General features: G+C 53.7%; 1 protein-coding gene across 4 annotated transcripts in view; it reads left to right on the top strand.

Moving 5' to 3' along the window:
- UGT8 (UDP glycosyltransferase 8) overlaps positions 1 to 13,587 on the top strand; it is a 58,072-nt gene that overhangs the window by 19,205 nt on the left and 25,280 nt on the right. For all 4 annotated transcript variants that reach the window (XM_088792635.1, XM_088792634.1, XM_088792636.1 and 1 more), the window contains exons 2-3: positions 1,032 to 1,060; positions 2,025 to 2,848. In XM_088792635.1, coding sequence (XP_088648761.1) covers positions 2,027 to 2,848 — 822 coding nt within the window. In that variant the 5' untranslated portion in view covers positions 1,032 to 1,060; positions 2,025 to 2,026. The remainder of the gene's footprint in view (positions 1 to 1,031; positions 1,061 to 2,024; positions 2,849 to 13,587) is intronic.

Genomic DNA, 13,587 nt, shown 5'->3' with positions numbered 1-13,587 from the left:
GAATCTATGCCCCTCCTTTTGTACCTTATTCTAATACAGTAGCCACCACAGTATGTGGCTGATAAGTAAGATGTCCATGTCACTTCCTCAGTTACATCAGGTGTGTTAGCTGCTCAGGAGCCATACGTAGGGGAGGCTCCCTTGCTGGATACCCAGGGTGCGGCCACTTCGTCGTCACAGAAAGTTCTGTTGGATGGTGCTCTTCCAGAATGGAAGGGGCTTCATTAAAAACAAAACACGAAACATTTTGAGTGATTTCTTTTTATCTTGTAGTAATCAATGAAATACAACATGAAATAAAAAAAGGAACAATAAAATAAGAATCACAGAAAGGATTTGCTTCCCTGCTATTGCTTTCGGTTTTGGTTCTTAGTTGCTTGTGACATAGAGTAACCGTTTAGCTGTAGCTGAATGAACTCAACGCCCCCGTCTGCTCAGCTCCTCGCACACCCAGTGAAGACGGCCACTGACGACCTCGGCGCTTAGCCAGTGTGTCTTCTGGGACATGCAGACAGTGACAGGCAGTGTCGGTCACACAGGGGACAGGACTGCTGGAAGAACTGTTTCTGCACGAACCTCCCTCCTGGAATCCGTACCTGTCTATTTAAAATCCCCAATTTTTCTCCCTTGGCATCGGACAAAGGCGATCTCAGAGCTGTGGGGGCAGCTGTGCCGTGTGGGGTGACAGCCTGTAAAGTCCCCTCTGAGACTGGCCTGCTGCTGCCTGCCCCTGGCCTTGGACTCCAAGCAGAAACTCACTTCATTGCTGTAGGAACAGGGTTTTCTCCAAGTTTAGTTTTTAAAGCCCTCATATTAATTCAAGCGACATTTAACACAAGCTTTTTAAAAATATGTTTATAATGTGCGTTACTTCTGTTTGCTCGTAATGGTACAGTGTCAACTCATCTAGAAATAGTTTGAAAATTTCCTTGGAGTGAGAGAGGGAAGAAGCACCTGGAAATATAATGTGCTTTTTAGTTTCATGTCTCATTTACCTGCTGTTGATTCCTTGTTTTTCTTTTTTCTTTTAGGTTGCTTGCAGTGTTTGAATGTTGAGAAGGTACAGTCATTAAAACTGCATTTTTACACGGTGGGAATTTGTACGAATAGGATGGTGAATGTGGGACAGTGAGTAAAAGCAGCTGTCGACTGGGTGATGTGCTTATACACCTGTTCTGAGTTGCTCCTTGAGGTGAAGGTGTCCAGTCGCAAGGGCAGTTGTTATTTAGGTCTCCTCTCTGTTATGTGAAATTAGCTTACATGATCTTAGGTGGGGGCAGTTTGCGCCTGTGCGGCCCCCACAGGTTGGGGTACATCACCTGTTAACATGGGGGTTTGGAGAGAGTTACCCGTCAGGTGTGCAGCTGTCCCCGGACTTGCCCCCTGCACCTGAGCTGTGGGTAAAACCGGGAGGTGGGTCTGGGACGTACTCATCAGTCGCTTCTTCCACAAGCATTGGCTGAGATCAGTTACCCTTCTGAAGGTGTCAGTTAAAAGTCTCTCTTAGATAATGCCTTGAAATGAGCCAGCAGATTGGTATAAATTACAAGAGGCCACCAGGGGACTTAGTGGCACTTGGATAAAGGGCAAATACACATTAAAGATGGGTTTTCCTGTGGAAAATGTCTCTGCTGTACAAGTCCTACAGCAGGATTATTCTCTAAAACGGTCTTTCTTTGGTCCTAACTGGGAATGCTGCAGCTGAGATAAAAAGATTTAAATGAGAGACACACATGCTGTGTGCCTGGAAACCGAGCAACTCGCTCTGCTTCCTGGGACTAACTTTCAGGTGCAGAGAAAAGATGGGCAGATGAGTCATAGATATCACAGCTGTCCTTCAGAGGGGAGCTGTCCTAGGTCCTTGAGTGCAGTGACACTGCAGGTTAGATGCCGCTGTGCTGCAAAGCTGACACACTGTACATGTGTTCAGCCTGTGCCGGCCCGGCCGCCCCGCCTGAGGCCTTCCGGGGGTGGAGGGGTAGGAGCAGCGTGGGGTGCTGTAAAGGTGTCGTCTGTCGCTGCAGCTATGACTTCCTGCGCGCCGTACCTCGTGCTGCTGTGCAGCGCCCTGGGCGTGGCCAGGGCCGCCCACATCGTCATCGTGCCGCCCATCATGTTTGAGAGCCACATGTACATCTTCCAGACGCTGGCGGCCGCCCTGCACGAGAGGGGCCACCGGCCGGTGCTGCTGCTGTCGGAGGGCCGCGAGCTGGCGCCGTCGCCGCACTACGGGCTGCAGCGCTACCCCGGCGTCTTCAACGGCTCGGCGGCGGACGCCTTCCTGCAGGCCAAGATGCGCAGCATCTTCTCGGGGACGCTGACGGCCATCGAGCTGTTCGACATCCTGGACCACTACGTGCGCAACTGCGACCTGGTGCTGGGCAACCGCGGCCTGGTGCGCGCCCTGCGCAGGCAGCGCTTCGACCTGCTGCTCGTGGACCCCAACGACATGTGCGGCTTCGTGCTGGCGCACCTGCTGCGCGTGCAGTACGCCGTGTTCTCCACCGGCCTGTGGTACCCCGCCGAGGTGGGCGCGCCCGCGCCGCTGGCCTACGTGCCCGAGTTCAACTCGCTGCTCACGGATCGCATGGGGCTGCTGCAGCGCATGAAGAACGCGGGCGTGTACCTGGTGTCGCGGCTGGGCGTCAGCCTGCTCGTGCTGCCCAAGTACGACCGGCTGCTGCGCAAGCACGGCCTGCGGCCCGCCACGTCCATGCACGAGCTGGTGCGCGGCCCCAGCCTCTGGATGCTCTGCACCGACGTGGCGCTGGAGTTCCCGCGGCCCAGCCTGCCCAACGTGGTGTACGTGGGCGGCATCCTGACCAGGCCCGCGCACCCGCTGCCTCCGGTAAGGACCCAGGGGCGGGACCTGTCCGGGTGGGGCCCGCGCCTGCGGTTGGCAGCGGACCTGGCTGGGTTGTTTGATAACTACCAGGAAAGGCCGGCGGTGGGAGCGCAGAGCTGCCACTGTCCCTGTGCTGGTGGGAGGGCCACTCCCAGGACCGGACTCTGAGCATGTCCGTAGTGCCGGGGGCTACTGCGTGGGGTCCGGGGATGGCCGGGAAGTCGGTTTGTGGTCAAGTCGTAGCTGTGGCAGGTGAACAGATGTAGCTCGAGGGTCACCTCGGCGAGTGTGAGGGATGGTGCCTCAGTGAACCCCAGCCCCTCCATCCCACCCGGAAGTGCAGTCACAGGCCTCTGCCCAGCTCTGCTGAGGTGAACTCAGCAGACAGAGCCCACCTGAATGGGTTCCCTTAGCACCGTAACTCTGGAATGTTGATGCCCACCAGTGAAGTGGGGTGGTGACTCCCAAACTAGGGGTCATCTGACTTGAAGTGACGCTTTGGGGATGCCCGCCCCATGGCAGCTTCATTTGTAGGCCCGGGTGAAACTGGTCTCCCCGTTGGGGCACAGCTCATCCTTCCTGCCAGTGGGGCTGCAGGCGAGTCCCCGTTTGTGCTCAGCTGTCCGCCAGCAGGTAGCTCTCTGGGTCTGGGGTTGGCCTCTGACGGCACTCACGGGGGCACAGGCCGGGCCTCTACTGTCCCCTCAGCATGCGGTGTGTCCCTTCACTTGTCGTTTCCGGCTTTCACTGTCTGGTGCCACATTCTCTCCCCTAGGCCTCAGGTCAACACAGGCTCTGGGCAGAGTTTAGTGTGGTTCGCTCGTTGCTCGGACTTTCCTGACACGGCCACGGAACGGGAACGGCATTTCAGAAATGTGCCTGCGTGCGTCTGTGTGGTGCGGACACGTGGGGCCAGCCTCTCCCTGAGATCCAGGCTGCTTCCCCACCACTTTCACCCAGTGGTCCTTTAACGCGCCTTCTGGTGGCTTTCGGAGCCTCGTGGAGGGTAGTGCAGTGTTTCTGTTCCGATGTCCTTTCCGGCTTCACCCCCTCTGTGGGCTTCCCTGCTTTCTTCCCGCTGGGATTTTCATAGCGACTCATTGGAACATGTGCCTTTCATTTGCTGACTGTTGGCCGTGCCAGTTGTCCCCAGGTGGACACAGCAGTGCTCACAGATGTGCCATGTGGACTGGCCAGCCTGCTCGTGTCCCGTGTGTGTGAAGGGCCACTTTCTCCTCCATGTGCCGTTTACATCCTCCAACAGGGGCTGTTCTGAAGAATGCCCATCTCACTCAGTATGTCTCATTCCAGTGAGGTTTGTACGCTTAGGGACACATGCATTCCTGGTGGGGTTTCTCTAGCACATCTGTCCCATGTGAGGGCCCTGGGAGTTTCTCAAACACCTGGGTTGTTTGTGGTCTCGTTGTGACACTGACATCCTAGGGCCTGGCAAGTGGCCGTGGAACTCATGCTTCTCCAAGAGCAGCCCCATGTCAGTTGCCTCGGCACCTTGCAAGGGTGGGTGGGTTTTCCAGGTCTGGTCATGACACTGGATTGGATTTCACATCCTGGGATGAAAGGGTCCGGAAACTTCCTAAAAGACTCGTTTTCAAAACTTTCTACTGTCTGAGCCTGAAGAAACTCTGAAGAATCTCCAGTTCGGCTCTGTTCCTTTTATCTGTTTTTCCCTCAAAATAGACAGAATGGTCCACTTGTCATGTCGGAGGTTCCAGAGTCTGAGCAGGCTCCTCCAGGGCCCACATGTCGTTGGGGCAGAGCCAGGTGGACAGTTTGCCTTTTGGTAGCGTGCACTTCCTCTGATCGTTGCTTGAGGTCTCAGAGATCGTGAGGGCTTAACACGACAGTCACATTCAGCGAGGTGGACCCTTACGTATGCGTTAGAGCTGGGGTCATAGAAATCAGCTTGAACCCCTGCTTTTGGTGACCAAATGTAAGCTGGTGTAGAGTGAGTCGTTTTGTACGCATGTCAGCAGCGTGCCTGCCACAGGGCTGCCTGCCTGGGCGTCCGTGCAGGTGTAGCTAAAGGGCAGACACAGGGCCAGGCCACCTCCATGCAGTGGCTTGTGTCCTGTCAGAGCAGGACAGTTGGGGACATGGAGACACCTTAAAAGCAGGTTCGCTTGGGCCAGGGAGGCGTAAAGGCAGGCCCCTGTTGAACTCGGTCCTTTACTGTGGATGCGGTGATGACATCTAGTAGGACGCGATGGCAGCTTTTCTGAGGGTGAGGACAGTAAGGCCCCCAAGTGTCCCTCATGTGTGCTGGGTACCTGTCAGTTACTAGAATTGACATGTTTCAGTGATGGCTTTTATGTGGTTGCCTGTCAGCTGACGCAGTCTGGCCCTGCCAGGCCATGACCTTGGTCATGTTTGCGCCCTGCAGCCCTGATCTGGGGTGTTTCAGTCTGCACCCCCCCCCCCACCGCCCTGCCCAGCAGAATGTGGGTGGGTGCGTCACCTCACAGCATGGCTGTCATCCACACCCCAAGGCCCTGGGGATGGCAGGTCCTCACCTCAGATATTCAGTATTAAATCAACTGCATCAAACACAAACAGCTGCCCAGAAACAGGTGATTGGGCCAGTATAGCCGTGCTGTTAATATTACAGCCGTACCTGTTTATTCCCGGTTTATGTCGCATTCCATTCCAGCCATTAAGCAACCTGGCATCCAGGCTGTTGTTTCAGTGAACAGAATAGCTACCTAGTGTCGCTGATGTGGAGAAAAGGAGGTGACCGTCCGTTTCCCAGCAGAGGAGCTAACAGGTGCCCCTGTATCCCACGGGTTTGTCTGAGCGGGGACAGAAGCTGCTGCTGTCCTATGAGGTGATAGGTGCCTTGGGAGGTCCAGAGGGTCAGGTGTGTCTTCATGTCACCAGTTGTAGGGACATTTTTTATTCAGGCCACTTTAGTCATGGGGAGAGGCGATACAGGTCACAGAGGAGGCCAGAAACGTGTTGGGCAGGCCTGTCATTCTGTGCATCTCCCGACCTGCCCCACAGAGGCCTTGGGACGCAAGCCACGGAGCAGCAGGTTCACTGACCTGTGCGAGCAGATGAGGTCATGAGGACAAAACCCGGCAGTGCCTATCGGCTTCCCGGCAGGTCTCACTGACCCCCAGACACTGGTCCTCCCAGTCACGCAGAGGGACCGCAGGTCTGGGCTGAGGTCTGGGGGAAATAACACTCACCCAGATGTGGAAAACCAAGGTCGTTTTAATAACACGCTACACAGAAGGCACGTCATCTCAGCAAGTGCAAGGCTAGACGTGGGGCTATAACCCTTGAACCATGTTGATTAAAACACCCGCTTTTAAATGGGTCTCATTTGGTCAAAACATGTACCCCTCCCAGGGCTTCCTTTTTGGGGACCCCATGACTCGCACGTCACGTCTCAGAACTCTTCTCTGTGCCTGCTGCTTCCCGTCTGTGGGCGGCTGTGGGGACCGGGAGACCCTGTGCTGTGGTGTTGGGGGCGACTGAGGGTCGCGTCCACCACACTCACTCATTGTGTCACCAGAAGGGGACATGGCTGTCCCTGCCAGTGGTGCTGGCCTTGAGCCTCAGGCTCTGGGACTCAGCATGGGGGCCCACGTCCCCTCAGAGGGTTGGGCAGGATGCTTGGGGCCAGGCCTTATTCTCATGACTAGTAACGCTTGTCATTGGCGATGAGCTGCATTTGCTGAAGCAGGTCACTGGCTGCTCCCCAGTGAGCAGACAGTTGGAGGCGTAGGCGGGATGCAGAAGTGTGTGTGGCTTTGCCGCCCGCATCTTAGGGACGGGCGCTTGGCGCTCCCACGGCCGCCTCGGGGACGTTTATTTCTCTTTCTCGCAAAGTGGAGGACAGTGATGAGCCCGTGAGCTGTGTGGGCGTTGGGCCGCCTGTGTGTCTCAGGAGCCAAGCAGAAGCTTGAGGGGTTGGCACTGAGGGGGCTTAGCGCCCGGTACCTGGGATGCTCCCCTGCAGCTGGCGACACCCGTGGGTTCTCAGGCCTCCACCCTTGTCCCTTATCGCTCCCTGCTTCCCCTCCCTGAGGGGCCTGTGGGGACACTCCAGGCAAACAAGTGTCGGGCTCGTCCAGCCAGACTCGTCCACACTCAGACCTGCTGCCCTGGATCGTTAGGCTCGGTAACCCGGAGCTCTCAGAGGACGTTAGGCTTTCCTCCTCTTTGGGCTTGGAGGGCAGGTCGGGCGGTCAGCCCCAGTGTTGGCCCTGCCCAAGCCTGCGTCTTTGTCACAGCCCAGTCCTGCCCTTCGCGAATCCTACACCGTCCCGGGAGTCCTTGCCACCAGAGCCCCAGGACGTGCTCCCTGAAGCAGGGACTAGAGGGCAGGTTGTGGTCCTGGGACGGCCACTGGTCTGTGACAAGTTCCCGGGACCAACCTCAGACACTGTGTGATCCGTAATTGCTGATGTCCTGTGATGTGTTTCGGGTGAGACTCATTATCCGCAGTGTACGTTGCACCAGCGTTAGTGTGTGTGGGGATGTGGATTTCTAGAGTGAGAAGAGCTGGGCCCCGCTGCACAGCTGGAGAGCCAGCCCCTGACAGTCCTGCTCTGCATGGAGGCGACACCCTCAGGCCCGGCGCTGAGAGGAGCGTCCACGTGCGGCCTCGCTCGGCAGGCCAGGGCTGTGGGCCAGGACCCTCCATTGCTCTCCCCAGCTCTCCTCCGACTCCACGTTTTTGTTTTTTTTTCCCCCACAACGTTCTAAAAATGTTTTATCTCTGGTTGTTAAACAGCATTGGATCAAAGCAGGCCGTGATTTTAAAGTCTTATTACATCAATGCCTCCTTTCTGAAGTTCTAAGTTACATGGTGAGATTATTTGTTCTCACATACAGTCTGATACCACAATCTAGTCGCAAGTGCAGTGACCTAGACTGCACAGCTGTCTGGAAATGCTCACTGCCTGGCGACATACGATACGTACAAAAGAATGAGAAAGGGTTTATTTTTAGTGTCCCATTCTTGCATTGACTGGCTAACTCAGGAAATCTTTTTGTGCTGTGAGAACCACTGCGTCTTTCTGTGCTGAAGGCATCTCCCTCGTATATTTGCAAACCCTGGACGCACAGGCCTGGTCCCTGGTCTGCCCCATGTCACCTGGGGCAGAGAGCTGCTTTATGACAGGGTTTCTGTGGCGGGAAAACAGAACACACAGCCAGAGAAGCAGACATTGGAGGAAGACATTAATCCAGAATGAGTCCTAATTCCATCTGAAATCAGAGAGACACAGAAAAGTTCCCCCAGGCCCCAGCCCAGAGAGGGGCACGGACCGGGCACCAGAATGACCAGGCAGTGCCGGCCACGGGCCTGCTGCCTGTGCATGGGGGCTGCTCCAGGAGCCCAGAGACCTTTGCAGCGTCAGGACCACCCACGGTGCACCAGCTGGGCCCTGAGGGGACCCACCACCATCGCCTTTGTCGTCTGTCCAGGCACATCCTCGGGAAGTAGCACGTGCTGCTGGGAGAACCTCTTCTGGTAGGAGGTTTGAGAATTCTGATGTATCGCTGTAAACACTGTCGACCATGAACAGAGCATCTGTTCTAGAAAGATCCCAAGGTCCCTCAGGGAGCCCCTCCCCCACCTTCTCCCAGCAGCCACCTCCTTCTGTCCCAGCAGCATGCATCCCACTGTCCTATGCTCTCTTTGCCCCACAAAGCAACCAGAGCGAACCAACCTCCACCCGTCTCTCTCTGTGCCCTCCGCCCTGTCACCCTGTCTCCCTCTGTGTCCCCACCCTGGCATTTCCTTCATGGGAAATACGGAGGGATGACCAGGTGTTGGAGGGCAGATGCATAGTTTGGTTGGGGCCATGTTAGATTTGAGAAACCTGTGGGTTCATGCGTACTGATGTCACGTTGACCTGTGAGTGTGTGAGCGTGGAGTTGACAGGAAAGGGGCCGGGTGTTCAGACGAGGGGTCGGCTGCCCAGGGACTGAGCTAAAGCTGGGAGTAGGGGAGAGCTTGGCTCAGAGCCTACAGCACCCTCTTGCAGGCAGAACGGGGGGCCCAAGAGCTGAGAAGTGAGCACCTAAGAGGAGGGGACAGCTAGGGATGCAGTCCAAGAACGGAGGTGAAGAGGGGACAGTGCAGCTGTCATCGCGGCTGATCTCTGGACTGTTAGCTGGGGACACATACATGGGGCCCTGTGTCACTGGATGATTGTAATTGTTGCAACAAGACAATTCACACTGCCCCTTTGACAGTCTTTCCCATGGGCTGTGTCAGTCACGGGTGCAGCGGATTGGGGCGGGGGGCAAGTCTCGTTTTCCTTGTCCCTAAATTGTGGGTTCAGTGGGTGGGATTGGACTGGTTTTTAAGGTTTCTCCCACTTCAGTGATGGTGTGAACTAGAGCATTCTGAGCGCCACACATACATTAAAATACAGACTCATGTTCTTCTGTGCAAACAGTGATTCTGGTCTGGTTGTGGCCACAGAACCAGCTCAGGCAGGTGTGTCTGTGGGTGCGTTTGCACGATGTTTTCATAAAGCCAGGAGCTTGGGGAGGGCAGGAACGGGTGGGTGTGGGGAAGGATCGATTTACAGTTTATAGATAGGGAGCTCAACTTTCTAGTAAGTCATCAATAATAATTAGAAATACTGTTGAAATAGTGTTTGATTTATAAAAAACATAGTTAAAAATTCAAACCGTCATTTGGTTGTATTTTGCGCAATACAGAAAATGCATCTTTTTTCAGAGAATGTTATTGAATTGCCATTTTATTGAAGGACTTTTTTCCTTGAACTGTAATCTTAAAACAATCTTAAAACACACCAAGCCATATGCAGAATTTGCTTTCTTCTCAATTTAAAAATTGTATCTTTCAGCATTTGGTGGTAGAGAATTTTTGAATAGATTTTGTAAAATGTAATTCTTCCAAAAGGCAAAAATTGAAATTACAGGAAAATGCTTAAAAGCCTTTGCAAATTTGATTTCGTTTAGGTAAAGTTCATGCTTAGTTGAAAACTTTATAGAGTAACGAAAAAGTAGGAAATGTCCCCACGCTGCTGCGAAGCTTAGACTCACGAATGCTTGGCTCAGTTACAGAAAGAAATAAACCCCTAAGAGGGTAGTCAGTCCTCGGGACCCTCTCACTCACCTGTCCTCCACCCACCGTGCCCACCAAACAACATACTTGATTTCCTTTTTATTTCTTTTTTTGCAACTTACAGTTATTTCAGTTAAGTCTTAAGTAACTTGCTTCATAAATAAAACTTTGTATGAGACTCATTTACTGACTTTATGATTTAAAGGGTAGACATTTATTCTGATGGCGGAATGTGGCCACTTTTCTATTGTGAAGCTAGAAAACTCCCATTGACTTCAGCCGTTGGTGTTACCTGTTTGGTGTTACCAGGGAGAAAGTTAGGGAAGGACAGCAGGGGGTGATTGGTGTGCTAGGTTATATGTGCAACCTGGATGCAGAAAAGTTCCATTTTTCAAAAAGTACACAGGCTTCCTGAGTTGTGTCTAATATGGATAGTTTAGTTGACCTCTCTGGACTCAGTAATAAAGTTTTTATAAATTTTGATGATTTGATGGGAATTGTTTGTAAAACGTTGTGTCATGTGAGTTCAGCTAAACTGACCAAGATGGGGCTGCTTTCTCTCCATCCCAGCGGGGACGGATGCACCGTAGCTGCTAGCTGACCTGCGTGGGTACCGTCCTGTGTACATTGCTAGCTTTGCTGCTTTCAGCTGAGCGGGGCCTCAGGAGCTTTCTATGCAGCTTTAGGGCCTTTTGTTTTTCTCTCTAAAGAGCCGGTATCAGGCACTGCCGGCTCCTGCCAGCTGAAGGCTGTCACAGCTGTGCGTCTGCATTTCATCGAGCTGGGAATTGCTAATTAGCAGGTCACACAGCACAAAGCCTGCCCAGTGCAGGGCACACAATGCCATGTTTGTCTGTGGAACATAAATAACTAATCTCTTCACATTAGAGGTTTCGTTAATGAGCATGTGTGCCAGTAGGTGAGGCAGACCATCTCTGACAGAATGCCTGGACCGTTGGGGACCACGTCCCAGCCCTTCCCAGCCCAGCCTCTCACAGGATGCGTGCGCCCTCTGACACCTGGCCGGCTGCAGTCAGGACTGGCCAGTTCGCACGCGACCTTTCCATTCGCCTGCTGTCCTCCCGCCCCGCCCCCTCCCACACCCCAGCTGGACCCACACACACTGCCTTGCTGGACCCCGGGCCTGTGCCCCAGGCTGCACCTGTGCAGAAGCTCCCGGTGCCCTGAACGGGCTGAGCTGCAGACTTGGGAGCCCGTAGGTGCCCACGTGTGGCTGACAGTGTGAGCACGATGGCGTTTCCAGGAGTGGTGACCATTTGACCCTGAAATTGGAGGCCTGGGGCAGCAAGACGCAAGGCCGGGAGTCCATAGTGGCAAGGGCACGGCTCCAGACACACAGGGTCCCATCGCCCTGTCACATTGTCACTCTGAAGGTCCAGGCTGTGTCTGCGTGGTTACACAGCAGCGGACGGCCTCTGAGTGGGACCGTCGTGGTGCTATGGTGCAATCTCCTAAGTCTCAGCCCCTCTGGTCGGAGGGTAAGTAGACTGACAGGTGCCGCGTCCAGAAACGAGGCTGTGCACAGAACGTTTACATCCTGTAAGAGCCGCGCATGCAGTTAGATCACTAAGCATTCAATTGAAGTTTCAATTTCTACCACGCAATCAATCTAAGATGAGCTGTGTTTTAGGACTGCATTTAATGGGATCTGGGTTGTGGTGACATTTGTCCCACTCATTCCAACAACAAACAGCCTTCTCTGGCAGCCGCGCTTGTCTGGAGGACGGCCGAGAGCCGAGAAGCCAGTGGAAGAGGCCTCGGGGAAGCTGGAAGAGGAGACGGAACGTGCCGGCACCGCCAAGGCCACCCCTACAGGTCAGTCCAGTCTGCCTGTGTGTCCCACAGCGCGGGCTGTCGTTGTCAGGCCCGTGGAGCACTGAATCTGCAGATGCGCTTCCCAGGCAGGCATGCTGAACCGGTGCAGAGTGACCGTGCAATGGCCTGACAAGAGGAGACCTTCAGAACAACTCGGCCACCGAGTGCCTCACTGTTGCGCTGACACAAACACACTTAAGTGCCCGTGTAGCTCGTTGTCTGCGTGACCAGGAAGAAGTGCGCAGCCCTCGCCAGCAGCTCCATCCACCGTGGGCCTGGGTGTCGTACAAGGAAGTGCCCAGGGTGACACAGTTTGCTGCCGACTGCAGCAGCCTTTTTTGTGCCCCGTGCGGGCATCAAAGCTTCTCCATCAGACGGGCCAGGCTCCCTCATTCCTTTGCTCATTGGGCAGTGTGGGAGCAGGCCTACTATGTGCCCGGTCCCCGTCGGTGCTGGGGATGCAGTTCCTGAAGCTCTGCAGGACCTCCCTGCAACCTGTAGGTCTCACAGCCCTCGGAGGTCCCAGCCCGCGTGCAGACATCGGACGCTGTCCGTGGCCCCTGCACCCTCTTAGTCAGACTCCACCCACCATCGTCCACCCACCAGTTATGTCAGCAAATGCTGGTTTGGGTCAGGCCTTCTCAGTGCCGTGCCCTCCCCGGAAGGGCCTGTGTCCCAGGCCTGACCCTGGGCCTTTCTGACGGCTGGTGGGGAGGAGAGGGGACCTCCGGCGGGCGCTGAGCCGTGGTGGCCATGACGGTGCTCGGAGCTCGAGCGCTTGCCTGGTGTTCATGTCTCATGGTGACGAGGCCATAGGTCGGCAGTTTACCTGTGAAGAGGTGTAAGAAAGTTCCTCGGGAATTTTCCCAGAAGACAGATACCCCTGCGGGTCCCACTTGTGTAATATTCTTCAGGTGGGATGAGTTTATAGCTGTTGGATCCAGGAAACACAAGCTGCCATCCAAATAAATAGTATTAAATTCAAAAATGTGGATACTGTGCGCTCGGGTCCTACGTGACTGGGTCCTGGATTTTGTTTAACTCAAGGACCCGTCCTAGAAAGTATCACCAGGAGGATGGGATAGTCTCACCCTGAGCGTGACACCCTGACTTTTGTGTCACTTTAATTGTTGTTGTCAATCTTAGAGTCATTTCTGTGGAGAAATTCTGCTAAACTTTTGAATGTCACTGTGTTCATAAACCTGACAGGCAAAATCCAAATTTAATACTTAAAATCAGTAGCTTCTAGAAAGGCTAAGGATGAAGTTCGCGTTAATAATTTGTAATTAATCTTTGCCAACTGCTAGTCAGTTGTTGTAAAGGAGCCACAGGTGCCTCACTGTTGGTGGCACTGCTGCCTTCACAGATAAGTGTCACCTGAAATACAGTATCGTCACTCCTTCCGTGTCAGAGGTGTGACCCTCACCACGCTACCTCACTTCGTATCTGTTTCTATCAACAAAGCAGCACTTGGATCTGATTCTGGTAGGTTTTGCTCCGGTGACTGTCCCAATAGGCCCCGATTCCACACTCACACTTCAAGTCTCCCATGAGTCCTATTCTGACAACAAAAGCTCATGCAAATGGTGAGAAAGTTATGTCATTATCTAAAATATTAGATCCAGAATTTTTTTCATGATGGTAGTTACAAAAGAAAAGAAAAAAAAAAGTTTGGTGTCCATAGTCTTCACTGCATGTTAGGCACAGATGGATTCAAATACATTTCGTGACTAGTTACAATGGCATTAAAACTCTAAGGATACTGAGATATTTCCTGATTCATAAAATGGGAGGTTAACCATAGAAGTAAATTCATAGAAAAATGAGAGTGAAG

Source organism: Rhinolophus sinicus, chromosome 15 (genome assembly GCF_057876585.1).
Source record: "Rhinolophus sinicus isolate RSI-liver-muscle chromosome 15, RSI-T2T, whole genome shotgun sequence".
Taxonomy (NCBI): Eukaryota; Metazoa; Chordata; class Mammalia; order Chiroptera; family Rhinolophidae; genus Rhinolophus; species Rhinolophus sinicus.
This window is presented reverse-complemented; position numbering and strand designations above follow the sequence as displayed.